Source organism: Thunnus thynnus, chromosome 1 (assembly GCF_963924715.1).
Source record: "Thunnus thynnus chromosome 1, fThuThy2.1, whole genome shotgun sequence".
Classification (NCBI taxonomy): Eukaryota; Metazoa; Chordata; class Actinopteri; order Scombriformes; family Scombridae; genus Thunnus; species Thunnus thynnus.
Genome location: NC_089517.1, coordinates 39,992,998 through 40,015,095, shown reverse-complemented (window position 1 = coordinate 40,015,095; position 22,098 = coordinate 39,992,998). Strand labels below are relative to the sequence as shown.

The 22,098-nt window shown below is 40.3% G+C and overlaps 1 protein-coding gene across 2 annotated transcripts in view; it reads left to right on the top strand.

Moving 5' to 3' along the window:
- lrrk1 (leucine-rich repeat kinase 1) overlaps positions 1–22,098 on the top strand; it is a 161,264-nt gene that overhangs the window by 109,027 nt on the left and 30,139 nt on the right. For both annotated transcript variants that reach the window (XM_067598039.1, XM_067598047.1), the window contains 5 exons: positions 3,659–3,923; positions 17,151–17,323; positions 18,531–18,734; positions 18,839–18,978; positions 19,066–19,203. In XM_067598039.1, the coding sequence (XP_067454140.1) occupies positions 3,659–3,923; positions 17,151–17,323; positions 18,531–18,734; positions 18,839–18,978; positions 19,066–19,203 (920 nt within the window). The remainder of the gene's footprint in view (positions 1–3,658; positions 3,924–17,150; positions 17,324–18,530; positions 18,735–18,838; positions 18,979–19,065; positions 19,204–22,098) is intronic.

Below are 22,098 nucleotides of genomic sequence, written 5' to 3'. Positions count from 1 at the left end.
GCTTCACACTTTGGGTGCGAACCCCCAGGGATCAGGTTTCTTGGAGTCTTGAAACATGTGGTAAACTGTGGTCCACATGTAGTCCCAACAGCTTTTTGCATTTTTTGAGAATTTTGTGGACACCATAGGTTCTCCTACAGGCTAGTTTGTTGCAATCTCCTCACTGCAAGATGCCACCAAATTCTACACACTGCACCTTTAAGGCAAATTTAGGATCCAGTGTTTTTAGTGCTTGACCCATACAAGGGACTAGAAGTCAGGATATCTCTGCACAGATTTTCTTATTTTACATCTTAATCTGTCCAATTAAGAATTAGACAGATTAAGATGTACAATACTTAATAGCTGCAGTACCACTTGAAGAATGTCACAGCCCCTGTTTACACTAGGGATTAACATGCGTCTTGGGTGATCCGATCAGAAGTGGACATCTCTAAGTACATCTGTTTAAACCTGATATTAATACACATCTCCACATGCGTCTTGAGTGACCACGTGTGATCATATCTCACTTCCCTGCTCTTCATGCAAATAAACACGTACATCATTTCCGTTTGCAAAGGCCAAATTCAATGTTGTTTTTAACCAGCAGGAGAACCTGGGGTCCACCCCGTCCAAAGCAGTGTTCAACTTCTTTGATAACAGGACAAACAAATGTACAATGCATTGTGTGCCCCCTCACAAAAATCAAAGTCCTGTTATATTGATTTGTTCTAGCGCCGCATCGGAACATATATGTGTAACAAATATGGAGTTATGTTATATACAGTGCTGCTTGAAAGTTTGTGAGCCCTTTATAATTTTCTGTATTTCTGCATAAATATGACCTAAAACATGATCAGATATTTACACAAGTCCTATAACTAGATAAAGTGAACCCAATTAAACAAATGAGACAAAAAAAATAAACTTTTTCTTTTATTTTATTGAGGAAAATTATCCAATTTTACCTATTTGTGGGAGGCAAAAGTCTGTGAACCCTTGCTTTCAGTAACTGGTGTGACCCCCTTTTGCAGCAATAACTTCAACCAAATGTTGCTGATAACTGTTTGTCAGCTCTGCACATCAGCTTGGAGGACTTTTAGCCCATTCGTCCTTTTGGAAGAGTCTCAACTTGGGGATGTTGGTAGGCTTCTTTGCATGAACTACATGCTTCAGGTCCTTCCACAGCATTTCTATAGGATTAAGGTCAGGACTTTGACTCAGCCATTCCAAAATATTAACTCTCCTACTCTTCTACTTTAACCATTCTTTGGTAGAACGACTTGTGTGTTTAGGGTGGTTGTCTTACTGCATGACCCACTTTCTGTTGAGCTGCAATTCACAGACGGATACCTTAACATTTTCCTGTAGAATTTGCTGGTACATGTCAGAATTCATAGCTCCATCAAGGATTGCAAGCTGTCCTGGTTCAAAGGCAGCAAAGCAGGCTCAAACCATGATACTGCCACCACCATGTTTCGCAGATGGGTTAAGGTTCTTATGCTGGAATGCAGTGTTTGCTCATTGGCAAACATAAGGCTTCTCATTCAAGCTGAAAACTTTGATTTTGGGCTCATCCATCCATAGAACATTGTTCCAATCACTTTCTGGCTTATCCACGTGGTCTTGAGCAAACCGTTGATGGCAGCAATGTTCTTTTTGGAGAGAAGTGGCTTTCTCCTTGTGACTCTGCCATGCACACCATTGATGTTCAATATCCTCCTGATGGTGGACTCATGAACATTGACTGTAGCCACTGCAAGAGAGGCCTTTAGTGTCCTAGACATTACCCTGGGGTCTTTTGTGGCCTCCCGGAGTATCACACGCCTGTTCTTGGTGTGATTTTGTTGTTCGACCACTCCCGGGGAGGGCAACAATGGTGTTGGATGTCTTCAATTTGTACACGATCTGCCTGACAGTCGACTGGTGGAGACCAAACTCTTTCGAAATGGTTTTGTAACGCTTTCCGGCTTGGTGAGGATCAACAACTCCTCTTCTAAGCTCCTCAGAAATATCCTTTGTTTGAGCCAGGACACATTTCCACAAACCTGTGTTACGAAGCTCAGACTTTGATAGTGAAGACCCAGATTTCTCTTCTTTAAATAAGGCAGGGCCTCCCAGAGTCACACTTGATTGTCATCCCATTGATTGAAACACCTGACTCTAATTTCCCCTTCAAATAAATTGATAATCCTAGAGGTTTACATACTTTTGCCATGCACACATATGTTACATTGGATCATTTTCCTCAATAAATAAACAAATTTAAGGTTTTTGTCTCATTTGTTTAACTGATTTCTCTTTATCTAGTTTTAGGACTTGAATTGAAATCTCTCACGTTTTAGATCACATTTATGCAGAAATAGAGCAAATTCTAAAGGGTTCTCAAACTTTCAAGCAGCACTTTATATGTTATATGGATTGTAAATGGTAAATGGACTGTACTTGTATAACACCTTTCTAGTCTTCCGACCACTCAAAGCGCTTTTACACTATGAGTCACATTCACCCATTCACACACATTCATACACTGAATGGGTACAGGGGCTATCATGCAAGGTCCCAACCTGCCCATCAGAGGGACCATTCATACACATTCACACACTGATGGCACAGGCATCAGAAGAAATTTGGGGTTCAGTATCCTGGCCAAGGACGCTTCGACATGCAGACTGGAGGAGCTGGGAATCAAACTGCTGATCTTACGATTAGTGGACAACCCACTCTACCTCCTGAGCCACAGCCGCCCCAATATATGCAGTTATCTCCCCGCAGCTGCCTCTCCCCATTGAGAGACACTGTGCGCATTAACGCATGAGGCATAACAGTGTGTTCTTCTACACATCAAATAGGTCACACACACAGTCCAGGTTCATACTGTAAAGCAGCCATTCTGATAAATACTGAGCTCCATTATGTCGAACAGCACAGCAAAACTAAAAATTGTAGTTATCAACTTGACAGAACAGAGGGAACTATCCAGCAAATATGTTTTTAGACAGACAAGCGAAAAACAAGTTATTTTCTGGTTTTGGTTTAATTTCTATTCTAATTGTCGATTTGATGAGGAAACGGGTTAGGGGAACGGGAAAAAACAGGAAAAAACGGGAGGTGGGTTATATGTAAATGGAGCCATAATAAATCATAAGACGTAGCTCAATAGGAGATGATGATTGATTGATTGATCACATCATACATATGTGTTGTGGGAATCAATCAGAGCATGTGGATGAAGGGAAAAAGGTTTTCAGTTTTATACAAATATTTTAGCCAAAAGTTCTCATGGAGCCTCAACATATATTCTTGTCCTAGTTTTTGCACCTGTGATGTTTGGTTCATTGTCTGCTTTACATTTACCCAGCAGTCCTTTTACAGACTTCTATGCTTTCCTTGCAGTGTAGTATAAGCATCAACAGTGCACTGAGCTGCACTTCCCTTTTAGGAACTACTGATCTCAATTAAGCTCTCCCATCGTAACATTTAATAGAAGAAAAGATAACTTGTTCAAATCGATCTTATAACTTGAAAAACTCAACATAATTATTGTATTATTACTGTCTAAATCACATTACGGTAGTAAGAGCAAAGCTGCTACCAGTCTGACGTATGTTCTTGCAACAGCTCTTCAGTAAACAACATGTACAGGATCACTCTGCTTTTTTGTCTTTTCTTGTAGCTTTGACAGCCAGTGAGAGTGATGGGAGTCTCCTCATAGAGCAGTATGCTCCCTGTCCCCTTTGTGCCCCACTGTGGCAACAGAACCAGACCGAGAACCCAGCAGATGACAGAGGAGGAGGAGCACGGGTTCATTACTTTAACATGGAGGACTGTGTGCTGGCTGCAGTGGAGAAGGAGCACATCATGTGTCCTCAGCACCCAGACCAGCCAGTCCCCCTCCAGGAGCTGGTCCCAGAGCTCTTCATGACTGACTTCCCTGCACGGTAACCTCTCACTATTATGTTAAACAGAGTTGCAAAGTGGAATGTTACTGAGCATAGAAACATGGATGATAAAAGAATCATAGAGGTTAATATTATGACCACCAGTAATTTCAACTTGGGTTCTGAGAAATCACGATTTGTCTGTCATTTTGACGGATGGCTAAAAATACTACAATACCCATGAGCTTCAGCCGCCATTGGTATGGAGAAGAAGCAAGTCAGAAGTGCAAATTGGAGAGAGCGGTAATGAATTCAAAATTGTACTGAACCAGACATTTTTAATGCAGTTGTCCATCTTTTGTACTGATGATTCAACTGGGAAAGTTTCATGCTGATCCAAGCCGTAGAAGTGCTCAAACTTTGTCACTAATATTGTTCATGGAAAAATTGACAGGGTTTTTACTTACGGAACCAGGGGCACCGGAAATAGCTCTTCCTAATTCACAACTGTACAGTATAATGGTGATGTACGCATACTAACAGATAGGATGCAAAGTATGCTTCCTCGTCCTGTTACACTTGGAACAAACATTTTCTATTCAAGGTATTTAAGAACATTGTTCCACCAGTAAAGCTGATTTTAAGAACAATGCATATTAAATCTTGCTTCCAACCCAAAGCAGTCACACTAATCTGCTATACAGCTCAATCCACCAGGCCTCACAAATCACTGAACAATACACTGAAAGCACTCACAGAGCACATATCTCAGAGCACAATCTACTGTGCATGTGTGGAACGTGTCCTCCAAACGGACCCCAGAAGGTAGTATAAACAGAACAACTACCCATCCATGGTGTCTACAGCCATCCGCTCAGGAGTAGAAATGAAGCTTAAGAGTCCACCGATTCACAGTTGAGAAACAGTGGTTTATTGTATAAAGACGAGATGAGGCTTGTATACCTTTTTAGTGTTGATCTTTAATAGCAGATGTGATCTGTGTGATGCAGAGGATTTTCACAGCCACTCACTGGACTGGCTCGCTGATCTTTCCACCAGTTAGATTCCACAGGAGTTGGATGACTCACACTGTACATACTAAGTAACTGCCACATGCACACACACACACACAGTGACAGTCGGCAGCTCTCCTGGGCTTTGTTTGTATAATGAGTTTCAGTAGATTCCTTGCCAGTGACAGCATCTGTTGATGTATTGTCAGGGCTCAAGGGAGGCCGCCACTCTTTCAACTGTTAGAATAAGCATTCAGTCTGTGTCCTACACACACATACATACACCGTTCATGATGTACTCAGAAACAGTGTGCATGGAGGGATGGGGGCATCAGTTGCGCAAGCATCTCTGTCTCTGTAAAATAGCACAGACATGGAAATGTTTGCTGCTATAGATAAACAACCTCTCCAAATATTTGTACAATAGCAAAAATGTGTTGTACTCGAGCTCTTCAAGAATGTAAGATGGATATTGGAATAAACATGAGTGCCACCACCAGCTAACATCATCCACTTTTACAGCTGCATACTAGTACTAGTGTTCACACACTAGGGTTAGCTTTGGCCAATAGTCTTTTACTAAAAATGTGACAGACAGTCTGTTTCATTCATCTCCAATATGGAGCTTAAAGTTGGAGGTGAACATGCGATACTAAGATATGATATTAGACAATATTGGACAAGGTCTCCACCACACAACACACTGCATTGAGTTAATTTATTTCTAAATATTGGGCCACCTCAGGCTGCATTATTATGCTTGTACCATGGTCACCTACCAAAGGAAGGAGATGCTTAGATTATCTTTTATTTTTATAGTGTGTTTTGGTCACTTTAATCCAAGGTGTCAGTAGATTAGTTAGCCATGGAAACTTGCATCAGTATTGTTACGATGGTTACATGCAGTTGATTTAAAGCAGGGGTCAGACTGTAACTTTATTGAAGGTTTGATAAAATCATTCAAGATCCAATTCTTAGCTTTTTTCCAGAGATTGCAATCACATCTCACAGTCTTCCACATGGAGTTGTTATGGAGATGACAGTTGAATCGATGACGATTAATGTCCATGACAACTGAGCAAAAACTCCATCCGCTGATGACAACCATTCAGTGGGTTCTCAAAAGGTAGTAGGAAAAAAGTAAGTTGATAATATATTGTAGTGTTTGAACAGAGCACAATGAGTGTAAAACAAATAGTTGCTGCCCACATCAAATTCAAAACCCTGACACTCACTTACAAAACAGCAACTAAAACAGCTCCCGCCTACTTGAACTCCCTCATTCAGGTCTACACCCCCTCCCGCTCACTACGTTCTACCAATGAAAGGCGTCTGGTACCACCACCACAGCAGCGCCTTTAGTCACTAGCTAGACTCTTCTCCTCTGTAGTTCCCTGGTGGTGGAATGAGTTACCAAACTCTGTTCCATCTGCAGAGTCCCTCTCAATCTTTACGAAAAGACTGAAGACCCTACTCTTTTGTGAACACCTCTGTACTTGATGGACTGAAGGAAGGGGAAAAGCAAAAATACAAAAATGCAATCTATGCACACTATGCATTGCATCTGTGCACCGCCTGTTGGCATCTACATCCTATCGGACTCAAACTTAGCTTTATGGCACTTACTCATGTTGTTCTCTCCTGACTAGATCCCTGCTTGTGTATCCACTCTCAGATGTATGTTGCTTTGGATAAAAGCATCTGCTAAATGAAATTGTAAATTGCAATTGTAAATGTTGACAGATATGTAGACAGATATAAAATAACAGTCTGTTGAAATATGACTGAATTAGCTCTGATGCAGTGCTGAACTCAGTTGAAATGTAATTTAAAGCTAATGTCATCTCAGACCATACAGTAATGTTCTTGCAGATTTACATCCAGATGTTTGGCCTTTAATGAAACCATTTTCAGAATTAACATTAAACTGTGTCACCATTTAGAGTGGCCTCTGGCCAAGGGCTAGTGCTCATATAAGCTGCCATCTTGACTGGTTTATGTTGTCCCTGGGGTTGAAGCAGTACATCAAAGGCCTGTGAGCAGCGGATGGTAGACGGATAGAGGGGACATTGGAGGAATGCAGCTATACAGTACTGTCAGCCTGTAGGGGAAGAGAGGCCCCAAGATGTGCCAGATGTGACCAATAAACAACATGGTTAATGTTGAGGTTAGGATAGGGAGTAATCTGAGTCTTTGTGTTGACAGATGTGAATATTCTGACACATATACTTAACAGAACATTTCATTTTTGTAGTACAGCTTACATTTTGTGTCAATTATCAATGTCTGTCAGTCTAACCATTTACCAATGCATTTCAAGAAGTCACTGTTTTCCACCAGAATGATATTATTCATGGGAGATTTCTGCACATTGTTTGGTGTTAACTTTGAGGATATCAATTGAGATTCAAACTAGATTCTTATGAAAGTACATGTTTGATTAAAAGACAGATTCATCAGACACAGAGGCAATTCAAGTGTTTGCATAATGCATTGAAAACAATAAGGAAATACATAAAACATTAAAATATAATTTGAAAAGATGGAAATCTTTTAAAAGAAATTTAAAAAGATGAAATGGAGAATATAAAAACTTTTAACCAGGACTTTAAGGAAGTCAAAGTCGGGACAAGTCTTCAGTCTTCTGGAAGTTTATTCCAGCTGCTCTGTGGTGCACAGTAACTAAATGTTGTTTCTCTGTGTTTAGTTTTTACTTTGAACTGTCAGCAAACTGCTGCCTGATGCCCTGAGAGGTTAAGAAACGGTAAAAGACAGTCAGAGTGGTCCTAAACCATTGAGAGATTCATAGATCTGGCATTAGTACTTAACCCTTTCATGCATGAATTATGATAACCTCAGTCAGGATTTTTTTCCTAAGTGTTTTTATTCTCCTTTAGGCATGAAAAAAAAATTAACTTCATTTTTTAAAACATTTTCAAGGAGTTTTTCACATGTCCACTCAGGTGGACAGCATTCGTTTTCAACTTCAGGAATATTTATTTAACAAACCAATGAATAAAATGATATATTATTTGAAAACTGTAAAATAATATATATTTTCAAAGCTGTTAAACTAATGTTTTAACATATTTCAACATATTCTAATACTGTTCAATGCAATGCAAAAGCATTGAACCTTGTTCCTGACTCCTCAGGCTCTTCCCTCTGTCTTACTGCATTTATTAGCACATGAGCTACAGATGACTTGAAGTGCACAAGATCCTTCTTTTCTAACCCAGACATTCTTTTGAGGTGCCAGACATTCCCTCAGCATCCTCAGCTCCCTCAACATCCTTATCCCCCTCAGCACCCTCAGGATCCTTAACCCACTCAGCCCCCTCAGCATCCTCAGCTCCCTCAGTATCCTTAGCCCCTTCAAAACTGTAAATTACATTCTAATAACATAAATCAATTTATTTACAGCCAAAAAAGTTACTCCAGATGAAGTATTTTCAAGAACAACAAAGTTGCAGTAATAGTATAATTGTAGTTGAAATATAGTCAGCGATGCATGATGTTCAACTCAGTGGACAGATGATTAATCGTCATTTTCTCCCAACATACAATCAATACTTAGTTGTTACTTGATGTTACAAAATTTTATTTACCTGCAAGGGTCTACTACCATAGAAGGATTGGCAAGATATTCCTGGCCAATGGATGCAGTGTATGAGATGACACACTAGCGTCCACTGTGGTGGCTGATGTGCAACTATACCATCAAAACCCATGCATATATAAGAAAACAGCTTTTGAATAGCTGTCCACTGTAGTGACTACTATGCATGAAAGGGTTAATATACTAATCTATAAGACACGGGGAGCCAGTTCAAAGACCTGAGGATTGCTGTGATGTGTTCATTGTTCTTCATCTTTTTTAGAACTCAGCAGGAATGTTCTGAATGAGCTGTGTGAGAGTTTTTGGGGGAGGCCGTAGAAAAGACAGTAATATAATTTACTGGAAATAAATGTGTGGACAGGTTTCTGGAAGTCCTGTCTTAGACACAAATTCTTGCTATATTTTGTTTTGTTTTGGGTTTTTTTTTTAAAACTGTGTTAATTTCATGCAAATGAGAAAACAGGAGATGACAGTAGTTAACAAAGATTAACCATATAGTGATCCCCACCCCCTCCAAAAAAAACCTACACTGACAACTACTAAACTAGGCACTATCACACACCTAAAGCAAGGCTAAGGGTGAAAAAAGGAATAATTAAAGCTGCAAGCAGCGTTGGTCGGGACCTTGCACTCTGGCCCGTTGGGAGCAGATCATTTTGCTTTTTAAAAATGAGGGATATTTCTTACAAGTGTGGTTTGCTTTTATTTTGAAAGTTTGATTGACAGGATGAGAATTGTCTGCAGGGTTAGACATGTCTTGCTCACATCTGTGTCATCAAAGTCATGCAAGTTTTGGGCCCATTCACTTGAATTTCAATTAGTAAATTGAAAACTCTTGATGAGTTTTTGTGTAAAACAAATTAATTTCCTAATTTTCATCAAGTCTATTTTTAGAAAAGTAAAGACTTTTAACCCACTTGACCTGGTCAAAGTTTGATTGAAATGTAAACTGTCAGGTGTGTAGTAATAATAATAAGTAACTGCATCTGGACATAGAAAAATACTCATATATTTGAATGGAGAGTGTGAGCGAACCCACACCTTTTTGAACATTTACGGCTTCCACATAGTTTTAGATACAGACTTCATTTGAACTTTAAATGCGGATACTTTGACCTACAAATCTTGAATTTACATGTTTTTTCTATCTTTTATTGTTTTTGAGATATTAGAGTGTGAGTTTTAAAGTCTTTTCTTGCTCCTCCTGTGATTTTATGAGTGTGTATTGCAGAATGTTTCACAGCACTGAGGGAGTGATATTACCAGGAGCAGTTGGAGAGGAGAATTTTAGAGTACGCTCTAAAAAATCTCCTTATAAATCCCATGACTGTATGAATCTTACATTAAAAATCATATTTTTTAGTACGAAATTTTGTGGCGAATCCATTGATAAAGGTTTGAAAGTGGTCAGAAGCCTCTGTTTGACACAAAGTTCATGCCCGTAGATTGCCTCCCCATTGTATATCATCATTATAAAATCCAAACCGTTCAAGTTATTACAAAGTCTCAGAGGAGATAGCATTTGTTCAGGGGCCAAAATTGGGGCAAAGTCTTATTTAGAAAGGCTAATTGCGGACTTCCTGTTGGATTTAGGTCAGGTGTGTCAGTGTATGATTTGTAGGTCTTGATGAGACGAATAATTGAGTTTTGGTTTGATCTCTCTACAACTTTCCTACGGGCTGTGGTGGCCATTTTAGTTACATAGGTGGCGCTAGAGAGCACGTTTTGACACTTTGGGGATTAATTTTTACATTTTATCAAATATTTCACCGGACCTGATGTACGTGCCAAATTTGGTGAGTTTTTGAGCATGTTTAAGGGGTCAAATTTAGGGTTTAAGTGGTGTAATAATAAAGAAAGAAAAAATCAAACAAACAAACAAACACACGAAAAACAATAGGGTCCTCGCCCTTAGATTAGGACTGCTGTTTTACAGTAGTCCGCTGCCTTTTGGGCTCAGTCCCTAAAAAGGGGGAAAAAAAGTGATATCTCTGGATGTTGATATGAGGTTGGTTTAGGTTCACAGTGAAGAGTAAGTTTGACTTGGGGAGTCGGGGAAGGAGTGAGCTCGCCGTGGCTGAAAGAGAAGAGAGAAATAAATAGATCCCAAATAGAATGACATTTCTCTGCCTTGTTTTGCCAAGCATATCTAATCTTTACATGTCGTAAGCAGCTTGTTAAATCTCTCATCCACTGTAAGTGAGAAGGTGGTTGAATAGACTTCCAGCCCATAAGAATCAACCATCTAGCTATTAGGGTAAGGAAGGCCAGGGCATCCTTCTGGTGTTTAGAGAGAGGAGTAGTTTTTGGGTGAGAGGCCAAGGAGAATGATGAGTGGGTAAGTGTCAATGGTTGTTTTTAATACTTTAGAGATAGATTCAAAGATTGACTTCCAGAAGGTAAATAGTTTGAGGCAAAGCCAAAACGTGTATTAATGTAGCTGTAGCCTGCTTGCATCTATCATATTTGGGGCCAATGTCAGTTTTATGTCAGTCCTGACCTTGGTCCAGTATATTTGATGAATGAGCTGGACTTGGATAAGACTGTAGCAGGCGCAGATGGAGGAATGGATTCTGTGTAAGACTTCGTCCCACTCATCATCTTGAAACTGGTAATCTAAATCAGTCTTTCAGTGCTGTTTTACTTATAAATCTTTAGATGGTGTGAAGTTTGTGATTAGTCATTGGTCATATAGATGGGAAACAAGTCCTTTGCTGTGGATACTGGTCTCTAGTATACTATTTAGCAGATTTTTAGGAGGAAATGATGGAAAATCTTTAAAGCTGTTCTTTGCAAAATCACGAAAAATCTGAAAATATCTAAACAGGCAAATTTCAGGGACAGTTGAGAGAAGGAGGCAAACATTTGATCTATATACAGATCTTTAAATTGTTTAATATGTGTCTTATGCCACATCCTGAAGGCATCCTTCAAAGATGGAGGGAAAACTGGATTGTTGTTGCAGGGAGAGAGTATTGGGATTGCTGATGTTGGGACGGGCAGTAGTGCATATGAAAATAAGATAGTATGAAAATAAGATATTGTTAACCTTAATAATTCGGGCACCAACTGTTGGATCTGTGAGGAACACAGTTGATTATTTGCAATAATTATCAAAGGTAATTAACTAATTATAACAATTAATAGAATTATTAATATGAATTAACAAATACGGGGCACCAATAACCAAACAAGGTAGTCTCATAAATGGAAGTTCACCTAGAATGTTAATATCTGAGAGATATCAACATTCAAGGGTGAACAGAGAAGGGTGAATTCGAGCTCTGACTCCTTCAATCAGCCACTTTTCACAATATTATGCACAATAATGACAGAAGAACTTCTCTTTAAAGATATAGCAGTGTTTATTAAACTTAGCAAAATTAACAAAGTTAACAAATGCTTCATTCAATAAACAACTAATCTAAAATCTAATCCTACCAAACAAAACACAACAGCTATGTACAGGGTTGGACACATGCAGGGGAATGCATGCATGCATGCATGTGTGTGTGTGTGCGTGTGCGTGCGTGTGTGTGACAAGATGGCGACAGGGCCTGACGTGATGACGTCGTCGGTCTGCGACGCGGACGTGACTATGGGAGGAAGTCATGTCGCGCGAGAACCGGATGGCAGAAGTATAGCGGTGTCTTGGTTAGACAGAAGCAAGATGGCGCCGCCTGGTGGATGGCGTCTCGCACTCACCCACTTCTGTGAAAAACACACGTGTCTGATGGCGGATAAGGAAAGACAAAGCGAAGCTTTGTCCGACATTATCTGACCATCAGATGCGCAAAAAGATGTCGGTGCGTGTATGTATGTGTGTGCGTGTATGTGTTAGTCAGAAGAGAAAGGGAAGAAGGAGAGAAAGCGATCGTGAGAGGAAGAGAAGCGGCAGTCTGTAACGCACATTGTCTGGTTTCTGATCGACAAAGCAATTTACTTTCTCACTCACGATGGCACAAACACAGCAGTAGTCCCGAGCGGGACAAACACAAAACAGTCTAGCGTGGTGAACACAACTAAACAGGCAGCAAACTTAAAATACTCCTCAGAGTAAAGCAGGAAAAATGGACTCGGCAGTCCGTCAACAGCACAACAAACAATAGCAAAGCTAAGAGCTAAATGCTAAACAGCAGCAACTGATGCTGATAAGAACACACAATTAACACTGCCTCTGCCCAGACCTATGCCTCTTACTTGGTCGCTTCAGAAAGCTGGCTTTGTCCAGGGCTCGGATGCAGATGGTGGCCGTTCTCGCACGGTCAGCGAAAAGCATGGCAGCTGGCTCTCGGTGGCGTGGTGGAGAGAACAGCAGAGTCGACTCGGTGAAGAAGTTTTTTCCTTCAAGGGAATTTGAGGACACTGGTTGCAGCAGCGGTCTCTCTCGGATCTGGAAATGTGTTTGGGTGAACACGGGTGAAGTCTCGTCTCGTCCAGCGAGGGTAGTCTTTGATGAGGGGAAAACATGTGCGTGGGGTACCCCCTTTAGTCAGCTGAGTCAGAGGGACAGAAGTTACCCCTAGCTCAGTGACATGGGAAAGGCATGTGCTTCAGGGCACGTTCAGTTTTTAAAGGGGCGGTGATGTCATGGCTGCATCATCAGGACGCTCCGCTGTGCAGGAGCGTCTCCGCCAATGAGACTGTATGTTGACTGCTCCCTGCTGAGGTGTGAAAATCGCAAAGCATCCTTGGAAATGGAGTTTGCAATGGACTCCCATTGTCTGTAAGCAGCATTTTGGCGTTATTCCTTTGTCTCGGGGGAAACAAAGGAACAAGTGCCTCGTGGTCAGGCCTCACAGGTTACATGTAGGCCCTCTCTGTGTGACCTCATGGTTTGAGGCCCAACACTGATTTCCATAGTGGCGTTTCAACTGTTTCAGTATTCACAGTGATTGACTCACTACTGGTCTATGATTTAGATTAGAAGGTGACATAGATAGTGAGTCACAAGCTAGTGCCATAAAGGACGTTGGTCTGTACAACGCTTCCTCCATCTGTACCCAGAGGGGTGTTCCCTCAAGCTGGATAAAGAAAAAGCCTGGCTTATTTCGATAAGCCTCGCTAATTTAAGTGAGAGCTCTGTTCCATCACTGCGGCTTATATGATTCCCAGCTCAGTAACCATGGCAACTTATTCAGTAGAACTAGCCTGCTCCATGACAGGCTAACTGTCAGGCTTAATTTAGCTACGTGTCAAGAATGTCTGACAGAGGAAATAGAATCCCAAAAGACGGTTCCGCGAAGTGTCTTTTCACACTCACATCACTTGTCCGTTTTCAAATACATAAAATGAAAGAACTGTTTTACAAAAAAACTTCAATTAATCCCCATTTAATTCATGGTCACTTTTGTGTTGGAGTGAAGCCTTTTATTTAAAAGCTCAGCATTTATAATTTAAGAAATAAAAGTGTGCCAACATTGTTTTGAAGTTATGTATTTATTTTTTCATTCACTCATTTTGTTCAAGCTGTGAAGACAAAAAGAAAATTAAGTAAAGTCCAAACCATGACCTTCTCATGTGTTTAAATGTATTCAGTGGAAACCACTTATAGTGATCACAGATACAGTGATCAGCTGCTTATGTGGATCAAAAAGCTTTGGACAGAATCATTCCTATACAAAGTTTATGCTGTTTAAATAATTCACCGATAGAAATCAAGTAGTGTTCATTTTGGGTCTCCTCATACATGACAACATGTGTAAAAACATTTTAAACTATGGTAAACCTATTTTTTGTACTTTACTCCCATTATAAGCAGCTGAAGCACCATTATTGCCTACTTGAGGCTGTTGCTGCATGCACATTGAAATCATGATGGGGAAAAAAGTCATTTTCTCTCAGTGAAAAATGTAGTCTCCTCAAAGTTTTTGACAATAAAAGAGGGGAAAGAAGGAATGGATCACTGCTCTCTTCGTCTGTTCTGCCGCCGGGGAAAAGAAGGAACTTGTCATTGGCAAATGTCAGAACCCACTGCTTCAAAACTCTGCACACACTACGTTGAAATGAGCACTCAGATAACTGACTGCTCATTTATTAATGAATAAAGATAAAACCACGAACAGGGACAAGCACTGCTCCTCACTTTCCCCACCCAGATCCATCAAGCCAGATGCAAGGATCGAACTGTCAACCTTCTAGTAATAAGTTTGCTCTATTAACCTTTAGACCATCAGTACCCGCCTACAGGTATAGATTTAATCAGTCATCAATTTTGTACCAAGCCATTTCCCTCACCTCTGGCAGTATTGGCCTTTTTAGTGAACACTTCTTTATGTTCTTCATAAAGTTTCATCAGCAGATTTGTTCTGCTGCTGAGAAGAACACCGCTTTAGTTTTTGCCCCTTTTTGCAACATAGTATTATGGTCTTTTCGACCATTGACTGTTCTGGGCTGCTTATGTACTCTGTGCATGCATACACTGCAAGCTTATTCCAGCCTGGCTAGAGTTAGCATTGACTAGACAGGGCTAAGCTGTGTTAGTAGAACAGCATGAGCCTCAAGTGAAAGTTGACGTTAATTCTAGCCAGGCTTTTTCAAGTAAGCTCAGCTTTCTTTAGCTGCATTGATGGAACACCCCTCAGGTAGGAACCCAGACGCTAAGGCCATAATGACAATGGAGCCAGTGCAGGATGTTGTATATATTTGCTGCCCAATAATATACTTGGAAGTTCAGAAGGGCCAAGTCCCCCTAATGCTTTTGGCATCTATAAAAGTGTCTTTCATATCCTAAAAGGGGTAGTAATGGCTTGGTCTAAGATTTTAAAAAAGGACTTGGGAATAAAGATTGGGATCACCTGAAAGAGACAGAGAAACTTGGGCAATACATTCATTTTTACTGAGTTAATGCGACCTGCAAGAGACAGGGGAGGGAGGATCAATGCATGAAGTTAAATCTAGCGCACTCAGGAGTAGAGTTCTAAAATTTTTCATGCAATTATGACTCCAAGTTTTTCAAATTCATTTTAGCTAGTTTGAATGGAGCAGCTTAGGGAGGGAGATCCTTGACAGCAACATTTAGAGGGAACAGTTCACTCATGCTAGTATTTACTTTGTAACCAGACACAGTACCAAATTGTTCAATGCAGTGGAGAACTTGAGGAAGCAATGTGGCTGGTTCTGATATGAAAACTATGACATCATTCTTGTTACATTTTTAAGATGATGGTGTAAGCAATTTACATGTGTTAATAATTTTTTCTTGCCAATGAGTGAAGAGTGGGTTGTAACGTAACTTAAAAAATGAGACCTTCCCCAACTCTCTCGGTTGCCTGTAACAGTTGCAACCCGGTTGCCTGTGGACTGATTTCTATGTGAAGAACCCAGGCCGGACACCAACATTTTATTCCTCTCATTCATCTTTCTCACTACCACTGCTCACTCTCTTCAGCCACTCTCTCTCTCTCTCTCTCTCTCTCTCTCTCTCTCTCTCTCTCTCTCTCTCTCTCTCTCTCTCTCTCTCTCTCTCTCTCTCTCTCTCTCTCTCTCTCTCTCTCTCTCTCTCTCTCTCTCTCTCTCTCTCTCTCTCTCTCTCTCTCTCTCTCTCTTTATCTTTCTCTCGTCTTTTTTAAAATGAGTTGGGGAGACAACAGCAAAGCTTAACGTTATTTTTAACGTTATCAAATGAAGAGGAATGCCCCCCCTCTTCCTAGTAATGTTTTGTCCTCCCCCATTGCAGGGTTACAGCTCTTATCAGTCTGATCACCAGCTGTGATTGGCCACCGCAGAGTTATAGGTTGCATTTCTCCAAAAGTTAATTCTGGTTCAACTTTCTCACTGCGGGTCGCTATGGCCCCTACCCCCGCAGCCTAAATGCACAACCCATCTGCTTCCAGCTGGTTACCTGAGGCTTACAATACTCATCAAATTAATAACTGGGATCTGGGAGCACAGTCAGATGATTAGACAGGTTGTAAACAAACAGACAAACGGTTTATCCAGATGATCTGAACCACTTAATTTGGAAATCAGACTGAAAGTGATTGCACCTGAAATGTTGTTAGTAATCAGGAAAGTACAAGAAAACTATGTATACACAAATACAGTGAGTAGAGCAGATCAAAGCTGAAGGGGGAAGTGGGTCTGTAAACAGTGATGGATGTTTACAACAGAGGTTTGTTTCCAACCTGTCAGATCAAGACTGCTTGTATTTCTTGACCTTTCAGTCTGCAGGGGTGAGAATAAGGTCCAAGGAACTGACATTTTGGGGTTTCATCTCTGTGCAGAGATAGGCCTGGGGCATGTCAAGCCTTTGAACAGGACTATTGAAATCGAGAGTGCTGTCCCTGCACCCAGCAGAAATGACCTCCAAATCTAACTGTTGTAAAACCACAATGTCTTGTTTTCTTTGTCTAAAAGTGAAAATATACAAGATACAGTGTAAATAAAACAACTTTGGAGTTTTGGGATGGCATGGTCATTCACTCTTGATGGAGCTAGGCTAGCGGTTTCCCCCTGCTTCCATTCCTGTGCTAAGCTAGGCTAAACATGTCCGGGATCTATTGTGTGCTGGACCCACAGACATGAAATTGACTGAATCTCCTCACCTGACTCTGGGTTACCCAAAATATCTGTTCCAGGTTTGGGACTTAATGATAAACAAGAGCCTGTGTGTGTGTGTGTGTGTCTGTGTGCGTGTGCACGTGTGTGTGTTAGGCTCTTTTTGGAGAGGACACAGCTGAAGTACTCTGAGGAAGAGAGTAACATCCTTGGCCAGGGTGGCAGTGGGACTATCATCTACCGAGCCCGATACTGTGACCAGCCGGTGGCTGTCAAATGCTTCCACTTCAAAAAGTGTCGACAGCAGACCATCATCAGCAGTGGCACAGGTACACAAGCATGTTCTTCTTTTTAATTACAGTACATGTCTGGTTTGAAGGGTTTTGATATTTTGGAAGCTGCTCATGGACAACATTTTTTGTCAACACCAATGCAATCCAGATTTTTTTGACTTTTTAAGATGAGCTCCTGAGACAGCATTTAGATCAACTGCACACTAAAAGCCAGTATTACACAATCACTACAAGTATTAATACTACTTGCATGGAAAATTCATGTCACAATCAAAACCATTCATTCAGTAATTAAAGACAAAAGGCTAAATGATTATCATATAATATATATTTTTCATTTAATTATGACACTAAATGCATACATAATTTATTTGTTTGATTTGATTTTGGAATTTAAAATATTTCATACTTGTTACTCTGACTTGGTCAGACTTGTGTCAAGCTAGATACAGATTGATACACTACAACTTCCTTCCCCACACCCCGGAAGTTCCAGAAATCTATAATTTATGAAATTAAAATATGAAAAAGTATTTAAAAATGGCTTTATGTGTTGTCAGAAAATATAGAACAATTACTTGGAAGTCGGATTCCCCTCTGTCCCCCATTGAAATGAACATCTGTGTCCCTTTTGAAAAGATCTCCTATAGACTATAAAATGCATATAACTCCTTCTTAAAGATTTGGCAGCCTTATTTATATTACATAGACATGTAACCTATACTGGTGGTGGAATTAAAAAATTAAAAACTATCTTTATCTAACTGTTCTTTGCAGTGTCTCTCCTTCTTGTGTATGCAACCCTGTTCCAGTGACAGGGAATTATTGTATTGTACAGTCAGGTGCACTGCGATGGCTTTTTAGGTCACCTACTGTAAACAGACAGAGCCATCATTCATGCTATTAGTTACACCTTTGCTTCTCTTGACATGACTGTCAATGGACCTTTTTTACTACATTTGCATTTTTGACATTAAATGCAACTACAATTTGAAATTTTACTGAACTGTCAACTTGATTTCACCTCTCCATCATTTCCCATGTCATATTTACACAGAGACACATGAGCCACCACAGTTGTGGATAGCAAAAGGAAGACACAGATGGAGTAGAGAATATAGACTTGAGAAGCTCAATATGAGCTCCTGGAGCATCCCTTGTGGGCAAAGACCTAGGCTCTGCTTATCCCATTTGACAGTAAGTTTTAACCATGGTGCACTCGTTCCTCTTTTCTTTGCCTCAGACACCATGGTGAAACACCTGCAGTCAGCTGATGCTTGTCGAAGCTTCTCTGAATTTCGCCAGGAGGCCAGTATGTTGCACTCTCTACAGCATCCCTGCATTGTCTCCCTGGTAGGCATCAGCATCCATCCACTCTGCTTCGCCCTGCAGTTAGCCCCCCTGGGCAGCCTCAACACTGTGCTGGAGGAGAAGCATAAAGGCAAAGGCATGTATTAGGATCTTCTTCATGTGATATCCCACTTGAGGTTGGTGTCGAACCCTGTATTTCTGTGTGTTCATAGAACATGAAGCTATGCTTTGTCTTTGCAGGCTCCAGGTACATGCCCCTTGGTCACATGTTAACATTCAGAGTAGCTTATCAAATAGCAGCAGGGCTGGCATACCTTCACAGAAAGAGCATCATCTTCTGTGACCTCAAATCTGACAACATCCTGGTGTGGTCTCTGGAGGTCTGTATGTGAATTTCCACAAAGCCATGACACCAGGCAGACTTACTGTTTTAATCATAAATAGTAATTCAGCTTGCCTCATTGCAGGTTAAGGATCCAGTCAACATTAAACTGTCTGATTATGGCATTTCACGACAATCCTTCCATGAGGGGGCATTGGGGGTTGAGGGCACACCGGGTTACCAGGCTCCTGAGATCCGACCAGGCATCGTATATGATGAGAAGGTACTGTGCGCAGAATAAAACTCAGGAGACTCGGCAACCACACATTTCTCCATTCTCTATTTCTCTGTTTAGCATCTGCAGGTTACGCTAACCCATTATTGCTAACTTTGGAGCTAACCCTCTTCATTTTCCAGCAGTTGGGGGAACAACAGACGTGACTTTTCTTGGTCTTGACAAGCTGCAGCATTTATTAATTGACATACTGTGCACTGTACTATACATGTACTGCCAGATTGACAACTTACTATTAATCTATTCCTCTGCTCTGCTCGCATTCACCATGACTTTCCTGCCGCTGGCTTTCTCACGTAACCTCTCATGCTATGTGTGCAAAATACACACTGCCCTTTTCCTTAAAAGGAGGTACACTATCAACAGTTTCCCAGGCAACGACACAGAGGTTAACTCACGTTTAGGAACAGCACTGCACAGAGGCTCCCAAACACTATTGATTTCCAAATGAATGGATATTTGACGTTATTATTGGCATTGAAAAAAATATTTTTTTGGCCTGGCAAGGGTTCTTGTTGGCCTCGTGGCCCAGGCCTGTATAATTATAGGGGAAACACTGCATTTAGAACGTGATCAAATCAGCATGACAGCACACCTAGCCAAGCTCAAACTAAAAATATTACTCCACTATTCATTAGAACTATACACCGTGATGTTGCGCTAACGATCACTTCTGGGTAGACAACTGGCAGTTGATTTGAGTTGTGGAGATATGTGAACTTGGCAAACTTGTTTATTTCTGTTGTCAGCCATAAGTGTAATGTTTGAATATAGTTAAACTCGGTGGCCCAACCTATCTGATGTTCCTGCTGTGCTTATTTTAAGTACTATGTTGCTTTGCTAGCGTTGTTGGTTTGTTTTGTGTTGTGGGGATTAGCAGTAAAACCCAGAGCGGACTTTTGAGTTGTCTTTCTTTTATGTTTGTGAAATTGGATTGAACTGAACTGATTTGGGGTCGTAGTGAAAACAAAACAGATCCTTTTTCCAAGTGGATTGAACTCTGAAACTGTGAGACGAGTTACACACACACACACGCACACTGAAAAACCCAAACCCTTCTCCACTCTTTATCATTACCTGGCACCCCCATACACAACAAGACTTGACCATTTTCCCGTCAGGTGAGAGTATATCTCAGCTCCCACTCTGGCATCCTCCATCAGCTGTGGTGGTGAGACAGTGACACAGAGCTACTAGCTTAAAAATGTCTGTGAAGTGGTAGTAGCTACGGACATAGTAGTTAAATCTGTCCATGGAAAAATAATTTTTTTCAGCAGATATCTTTGTTACAAGATTGAGCTTCCAAAGCAGATTTGTGTTTATATGTGTGGTATTTATTCAGTTTGGGAAATCCCACAATCTCTTGAAAGCATTAGCTCAATTTGGCTACCTGACTCAACAGGGATTAGAAATCATCTCTGTTGCTCGGTTGTTACTAGGGGTCAGCCTACTTGCTGGAGTAGTAAACTGGTTTCATTACATAGGAGTCTACTGACCCGAGTGATTGTTTTCCAGGTATTAGTCATACCCCATGTATTTCCATGGAAACAGATATAACACTAGCAAAAAAAAATATCTCAATATTACACTCAAGGGTGTGCTTTATCATCATCGTTGGCATGACAGTGATGCGCCTCATTCCTGACCACATCACTAAAGTGCAATATTGCTTAATTATAGTGTTACAGCAGCCTGGTCAAAGAAATCACAAAACAAAAAAGATAAGGATATACAATGAGGAAGGTAAATCGCTGGATTTATTTAGCACTTTTATTCCAAACTTAATTAATGAAAAACATCTTTTTTTTAAATAATCAACAAGAGTAAAATTACCAGACCCATGTTCTTACTATAATAGTGCCACTATACATTCAAGCAAATATGTATTAATGTGTCCTGTACAGCAAGGTGCTGGACTGAGTTTTCATAGATTGAGATAGAGTTAACCATATGTGGAATATGTAAGGCTGAGGAATATTCAGACCTGCAGTGACTGAGCTAAGCTATACTGCTTATTGTTGGCCAGTATTAAAGATTACATCGATACAAGGTTTCTGCTTTAATGTCAATGTTTGATGTCAATGATGGTCTGAAAATACCAATGTAATGGTGGCTATTTGGGAACTAGTGTCTTATATATAATAATATATATATAATATATATAATACACAGGGAGATGTATGTTACAATACAGAGATATGAAGTAGCATATTAATACAGAGTCAATATTGAGATGCAGGACGCTGTTACTTACTTACTTAGTTTTTTATTGACTGTATTATTGACTATTGTTTAATATCAGAATATAATAAATGAATTAATGAATCCCTGTTCTTTCCTCTAACACCATGATCAGACTAAAACATGTATATACCATTTGTACACATAAAATGTCATACCATAATAGGCAGATTGCCGTGAAATTTACTCAACACATTCATGCTTCCCAGCTGATGAACCTTTTTGCACTTTGGATGCTGCATTAGTTTTCCTCGTACAGTTTGAATTCACATATTTCTATGTGGCTTTGAACAAATGCCCCTGCCAAATGAATGTAATATAATTATAAATAATATCAAAATCATTGTGTTTCTTTATATGTTATTATATATTATATATCTTATTATATATATACATGACCCAGATGAGACCGTGGTTGAGATGGTGGACATCCTGTTTGATATTAGTGACAAAATATTAATGATGGCCCTCTCCTCCATGAGACGTTTTATTTAGTTTATGTTCATGCCTCTCATGGTCTGCATTCCAAACTGAAGGAAGGATTTTCTCAAAACAAACTCGAGAGGGGTTTATTCCCAAAGGAATGTCTGTTATGGCCACCATATCTTAAGGTCTTAATAGAGGCAATTGTTCTTAAAGTGG